The sequence below is a fragment of the Homarus americanus genome, unplaced genomic scaffold (assembly GCF_018991925.1).
Source record: "Homarus americanus isolate GMGI-L3 unplaced genomic scaffold, GMGI_Hamer_2.0 scaffold25827, whole genome shotgun sequence".
Taxonomy (NCBI): Eukaryota; Metazoa; Arthropoda; class Malacostraca; order Decapoda; family Nephropidae; genus Homarus; species Homarus americanus.
Window position 1 is genome coordinate 4,270,706 of NW_024738300.1, and position 7,460 is coordinate 4,278,165.

The following is a 7,460-nucleotide window of genomic DNA, read 5'->3' on the forward strand; positions in this document are numbered from 1 at the left end:
CCTATACCTCTTGAAAAGTTCCTCACTCCTAACCTTACCTATGTCGTTTCCTCCCACACTAAGACACACTACTGGATTGGTACCCTCCCCTGACAAAACTCTGTCTAACCTCTCGGCTACATGCCCTATCCCAGCCCCAGGAAAACACACCCTAGTCCTACGTTTTCTATCTCTCGCACAAAAAGCCCTATCCATAAACCTCACCTGGCTGTCACCAACTACCACGACCTTACCTGTGGGCAGGGTTTGTGCAACTGCCCTTTCCTCTCCTTGATCCATACCGTCCTGCCTCTTCTCTTCCTCGCCAGCTTCCTGCAGCACCTTGTAAGGTTACTACACTCCACACCCTGGTCAGCTTTCCTGAGCCTGACCCTAGTCCCCTTGGAGACAACCACTCTCCACGCCTGCTCCTCCTTTGCAGGTGTTCTGCTAGGCAGGACACCTACCTGAAGGAGTTCCGTCCTGAGGGCTTCGTTTTCCCCCTTTAGAGTGTCAACCTCCCTCCTCAACTACCCCAGCTGCCTCAACAGAGTGGCAAGGAGGTCGTCTTTCCCCACACTCCCCTCCTCTTCCTCCACGACACAACGATCCAAAGCGGCCATTTTCCTTGGTCTCTAACGGGAGCACGATCGGGCCTGATGAAATTTTCCCTCAAGTTTTGAAAGAGTGTAGGGAACAGAGTAGCGGACCCCTTGTAAATTTATTTACAAAATCATTAGACACCAGAGTTGTGCCAGACTTTTGGAAACAGGCAAATGTAGTACCTATATTCAAAAAGGGAGACAGAGCATCAGCGTCAAATTGCCGGCCGATCAGTTTGACGTCAGTAGTGGGGAAGTTTCTTGAATCAATTATAGCAGATAGCATCCGATCGCATCTAGAGAAAAGCAAATTAATCTACGACTCGCAACATGGGTTTACAAAGGGAAAATCTTTTCTAGCAAATCTGCTGACTTTTTTAGGAAAGTTTTCGAGGTAGTAGATAATGACGAAAATTACGATGTTATTTACTTAGACTTTAGCAAAGCATTTGACAGAGTACCGCATCAGAAGCTTCTGGGAAAAATTAAGGCTCATGGTATCAAGGGGAAAGTTTTAAATTGGATAAAATCATGGCTTACCGATAGAACGCAGAGGGTCAGCGTAGATGGTGTTAAATCTGAGTGGGGCCGTGTAACCAGTGGGGTTCCCCAGGGGTCAGTACTAGGCCCACTCTTGTTCATAATCTACATAAACGATCTAGATACTGGGATCAGCAGTTACATAAGCAAGTTTGCGGATGACACCAAAATTGGGCGGCAGATAAATTCAGGGCAGGATGTAAATGCATTACAGGAGGATCTAAATAAACTGCAGGGGTGGTCTGAAAAATGGCAAATGAAATTCAACACCAGCAAGTGCATCGTACTTAATATTGGAAGAACAAATACTGTCATTGTATACAGCCCTAACAACATCAACCTAGAGAAGTCGACTTGTGAAAGAGACCAAGGGGTACTTGTAAGCCCGGACCTACGGCCTAGAAAACAGTGTGTTAATGTTCGAAATAAGGCAAACAGAGTATTGGGTTTTATATCTAGAAGTGTAAGTCATAAGAGTGCAGAGGTCTTATTGCAACTATATCTTGCGCTACTCAGGACGCACCTCGATTATGCGGTTCAGTTCTGGTGCCCTTATTATAGAATGGATAATAATTCACTAGAGTCGGTGCAGCGAAGAATGCCGAAAATGATTCCGGGTCTTAGAAACCTTCCATATCAGGATAGGTTAAAGAAACTAAACTTGCATTCCCTAGAAAGACGAAGAGTGCGGGGAGATATGATAGAAGTATTCAAGTGGGTGAAAGGAATCAATAAAGGGGGTATAAATAAAGTTCTTATAATATCCGAGCAGGATAGGACTGGAAGCAACGGATTTAAGTTGGATAAGTTTAGGATTAGAAGGGAGATAGGAAGGAACTGGTTCACAAATAGGGTGGTGGACGAGTGGAACAAGCTTAGCAACTATGTAGTAAGTGCTGGAATGCTGGAAAGTTTCAAAGGGAGGCTGGATAGATTCATGGATGATAGAGAGTGGTAATAACTCTCGACAGGAGCTGCCATGCACAGGCCAACCGGCCCATTGCAGACTCCTTATTTTCTTATGTTTCTTATGTTTCTTAGTCCACTCAAGCACAATCATAAAATAAAATTTTTGCAGACGATTGTAATCTCTCTCCCAGCAACTCAGACCTCCATTCCTTGATGAGAACTATGAACACTAAATTGATTTAAGTCAGGACCCTGGGTAATACGTAATAAACTGACCTTAAAACTCGAAAAAAAACACTACACGGTCTTTCAGAAGATGAAAAATTTCCCCCCAGATTTGGACTCCCTGTACCTTTGTAATACAGTCTTCAAACGCGAATAAAATACAAAATTCCTTGGGGTTATTGTTGATGAGACACTTAACTGGAGAAACACACATACGATCCATTTCCAATAAAGTCAACAAACAGCTCGGTTTCATGTATCACACTCGACGGTCACTCACTCTTACAGTAATGAAAGAAATCTATCATGATCTTGCTTACCAACACCTGATACACTGTCACACACTATGGAGGGCCTCTGGCCCTTCTAAAACACAATCCCTTGTTACTGTACAACAGAGAGTTGTACGGACAATGACCTACTTGAAAAACAAAAAAACTGATCACATAAAAGCAATTTGCTAATTGAAAGTGTTAGAATTCGATGATATTAACACCTACTGCTGAGCCCTATTTGTTGACAAATTTGCCAATCACTTGCTTGACAACAATTATTTCCAGTTCCGGAATAATAAGAGATACAACTTAAGGCACCCAGAGCTACTAAGACCACCTCTTTGCGCTCCTCGCAGTCCCAGACCGCCATAAAATATCATGGCATGAAGGTGTGGAACAACTTACCCCCACCCATCCGAGCAAAGACTACGCTCCCTTCCTTTAAATCGTCTCTTAAAAAATATTTATTGTCTAAATATTAATATTTTTTGTAATACCTACTTTACTGTACATACCTGCTTTTATTGTACCACCAAAACCGTTTGATCAGAAATTGTCATGTGGATAAATAGAAATTACCACTGCAATAAATATATTTGCCAACTAGACATAATCATGACAGCTCTGTCCACTTGTTCCAACTTAATACAACCCGTGTTGTACTGCTTCCCTCATCATATATATGTTTTTTCAATTCCACTGTAAATTATGCATATACTTTTAATATAAATGTAAAAAGAAATATAAATAAAATAAATAAAATAAATAAATATCGAAGTGATAACCGTGGTAGCATTCTGATATATTCTTATTACCACCATGCTATGTGTATTATTCCAGATGATACTAAATGTTACATAATACTTCCTTGAGATAAATGTACAGTATATATGAAGTGCCTTCAAGAGAGCTCAGGCTCTCAACTGGCTCAGCCATGTTAATATTTTGATTTTTAATCGACTCTGTATCTGTGTTCTTCTGGCTGAATAAACTGTTTCAATATCCTGTCTGATTGTAATATTCTGTTTCATAAGCTGATTTTTTTTCTTTTTTACAGGGAATAGCTCACCCGGGCACAGGTCATCGACCTGGACTCAAGACAACTTCCAAGCAAGATTCATGTTACTTCAGCTTCCTTATGTGCCATCAGTGTGAACAGTGTTTCCAATACCTGCCCCCTTGTACGTTAGTGTTAAAACAGTCTGGGGGAAATAATTACACTAGCAATGTGTAAAGTGAATTGATTATGTAAGGTTCCCTAGGGCATATTACTGTCCTTATCAATATGTAGGGTGAATGACTGTGCATGATCTGTATTACCAGTTTTATGAACCTTGTATAAATTTGGTTATATAAATGATCTTTTTATTCATATTCTAATTTCTCTTAATTACTATAATACTTTTTTGTAATAATCGAACCCTCCATGAAGGCCTAATAGTAATTTTATTAAATAAGTACAATAATTATATAGCAAAGTCTGATCTTGTCAAGGAATTATACTATTCGTCTTGTTGTCTCATGAAAAAAGCCTAAGCGTGACACCTGGACAAACTCTGAAAATTTTGTTTCTTAATTCTCCATTGTCCCTAAATGTATTTGAGAAGACAATAAACTGTAATCTTGAAATCATGATAATTCCTCTTAGCTCTAAATTCATGGTGAGGTTTTATTAAAGCCTTTTTAATAACTGTGCATTATTTACCTAACATTTGCAGTGAAATGAGTGTTACCGCAAGCAGTAATGACTAGGATGACCCATAAAAATACTATGTTAGGCTGTAAGTCATGTCATGTTTATTGGGCGTGCCTGCCTGTATATAGAGTATTGAGATGGTGGAGATAAAGAGACCCAGAGGAGGTTGGGGTGTTGGGTTGTAGTAAAGGGAGTTTGTTTTTGTATAAACGCCTGACACAGCAAAGTCGGCCAGCCAGCACTGGGCCAGTGACGCCGGGCAGGGCATTTCCCACTGTAGCTATCCCCACTTTCAACACGTAAGTTTAACCTGTTCTTAAGTTTACACAGGTAGACTGAGTCCATTGCATCGGTTATCATTGTGACAACATAGAAATATGGCAAATTAAGTACTCATTATAAGTGTTAAGATTAGACTTATTACATAGCTATGATTTTTATGTGAATATATATATTAGATTAAACATTTATGTATGATTGCCTATGTATGATTTATTTGAAATACTAAGAATGAATTGTATTCAAAAGGTTTGACCAAATTATAACGTTTTAGTTCAACGTGAGTCTGATATCCCTTAAAGGCTCAGAAGGCGTTTACAGTTATAAAGTATGAAGCAAATTTTAAGAGGAAGAATATTATGGCTTCATACCTGATATTAAAGGTCTTGGCGAAAACGGAAAACAACCGAGTGTTAAGTGAGTCCAGGGGCGTGAATGTGCTGCCTGGGTCCTTGTTGTCTAGTGTGTAGTCCATGTAAGGGAAGTAGCTCACTGTTGAGTACTTCATATTGTGGCCCAAGAAGTTGCGGAACTGATCTGTTGAAGAGATCTTCATCAAGTTTTCAATAATACTTTCGAAGGAAACAAACAAAATGGCTGACCTGTACCGTAAATAAAATATTATCACAGGTATACTTTCTTTAGTTTAAAAATGATAAAGTGTTTTCCCCATTGGGCAAAAGTGACAGCTGTCCAGGGCTCAATCAGGGCTCACTAGTTATTCCCTAACGACGGTCTAACCAATGAAAAGCACGTTTGAAAATTTAAAATATATTCACGTTCACTTAAAAATATTATCATTAGCTTACATAAATATAAAATGGTACGCTGAAATACTGCAATGTTGACGTTATCAATGATTAAATATATTATATTCTCAACAACTCATGGGACAGTATTTACAAGTACGTATAGATATTTGCACTAAAAGTAACGATTGACAAACATTGGCATCTTGGGCAAATTTTCTTTTGCAGACGTGGGCTGTCACTATTAACAAGAAACAAGTAAAGCGCAAAACCGGAAGAAAAAACTGAAGTTGTAGGAAAAAAATCTAAAATTTTTCAATTTAATGGCAGTTATTAATTACAAGTGGATTTTTGTTCAAGGTGATATATATATATCTTGATCCGTTGATGGAATTGCTGTTAATAATAATAATAATAATAATAAATTACCAACACACACGTTATGTTGCAAAGAGCCCAAGGATTAGTCAACTTAAAATGTCAGTGATTGTAAAGATACAAGTTGACGGGGGAATTCATAACCAATAGTCTTGACCCATTGAGTTGCCAAACAGGTGAATGTTTCATGGTAATTTGAGCAGCAGTCATTAAGAAAATTCACATAGTACAGACAAGTTTAAAGTCTAATTTAGATATACAATGGTTGTGGAGGACAACAGAAACTCACCAAGAAAGAGGTCATCAAGGTGTACGGAGAGTGAGTTGAGGTCCCACTCATGAACAAACTGGACGTCTGCCTTCCCGATGTTGCAGTAGAGACACCGCCTGTATACCCACACACGCTCAGTCACTGATGCTGACCATGGAAAATTTTTTGCACTATAATAATCACAGTGCCTCATAATTCCTAAAGTTAGCATCGATAACGTTAACTACCATAAAATTTAGCGTACTTAATATTGGAAGAACAAATACTTATAATGTATACAGCCTTAACAACATCTACCTAGAGAAGTCGGCTTGTGAAAGAGACCTAGGGGTACTTGTAAGCCCGGACCTACGGCCTAGAAAACAGTGCGTTAATGTTCGAAATAAGGCAAACAGAGTATTGGGTTTTATATCTAGAAGTATAAGTAACAAGAGTGCAGAGGTCTTATTGCAACTATATCTTGCGCTAGTCAGGCCGCACCTCGATTATGCGGTTCAGTTCTGGTGCCCCTATTATAGAATGGATATAAATTCACTAGAGTCGGTGCAGCGAAGAATGACGAAAATGATTCCGGGACTTAGAAACCTTCCATATCAGGATAGGTTAAAGAAACTTAACTTGCATTCCCTAGAAAGACGAAGAGTGCGGGGAGATATGATAGAAGTATCTAAGTGGGTGAAAGGAATCAATAAAGGGGATATAGATAAAGTTCTTGTAATATCCGAGCAGGATAGGACTCGGAGCAACGGATTCAAGTTGGATAAGTTTAGTTTTAGGAGGGAGATAGGAAGAAACTGGTTCACAAATAGGGTGGTGGACGAGTGGAACAAGCTTAGCAACTTTATAGTAAGTGCGGGAACTCTGGAAAGTTTCAAAAGGAGGCTAGATAGATTCATGGATGATAGAGAGTGGTAGTAACTCTCGACAGGAGCTGCCATGCACAGGCCAACCGGCCTATTGCAGACTCCTTTTTTTCTTATGTTCTTATGTAATGCATTTGCATCCTGCCCTGAATTAATTTGCCGCCATATTTTGGTGTCATCCGCAAACTTGTTTATGTCACTGCTGATCCCAGTATCCAGATCGTTTATGTAGATTATGAACAAGAGTGGACCTAGTACTGACCCCTGGGGAACCCCGCTGGTTACACGGCCCCACTCAGATTTAACACCATCTACGCTGACCATCTGCGTTCTATCGGTGTGCCATGATTTTATCCAATTTAAAACTTTCCCCCCGATACCATGAGCCTTAATTTTTCTCAGAAGCCTCTGATGCGGTTCTCTGTCAAATGCTTTGCTAAAGTCTAAGTAAATAACATCGTAATTTTCATCATTATCTACTACCTCTAGTAGGTTCAGTAATTTATTGTTTCAAAAAAAAATGTTCTGTACTACGTCTAGGAAGTCTTCAGATTCATAATCACCTACAATGTTGTCCCAGTCAATATTTCTGAAGTTGAATTCCCTCATAATGCTGAGCTGAGCTGCTTCTTTCCCAAGTTGGGGGGCCTGTAAATCACTCCCATAATTAGTTTTTCTCTTCCTTCTGCAATTT

The 7,460-nt window shown here is 39.4% G+C and overlaps 1 protein-coding gene across 1 annotated transcript in view; it reads right to left on the minus strand.

Annotated features, from left to right (window-relative positions):
- Positions 1 to 7,460, minus strand: part of LOC121873937 (glutamate receptor ionotropic, delta-1-like) — a 74,190-nt gene that overhangs the window by 47,127 nt on the left and 19,603 nt on the right. Inside the window, exons 5-6 of the mRNA XM_042377817.1 lie at positions 5,922 to 6,050; positions 4,877 to 5,042 (exon numbers count right to left, since the gene is read on the minus strand). Coding sequence (XP_042233751.1) covers positions 4,877 to 5,042; positions 5,922 to 6,050 — 295 coding nt within the window. The remainder of the gene's footprint in view (positions 1 to 4,876; positions 5,043 to 5,921; positions 6,051 to 7,460) is intronic.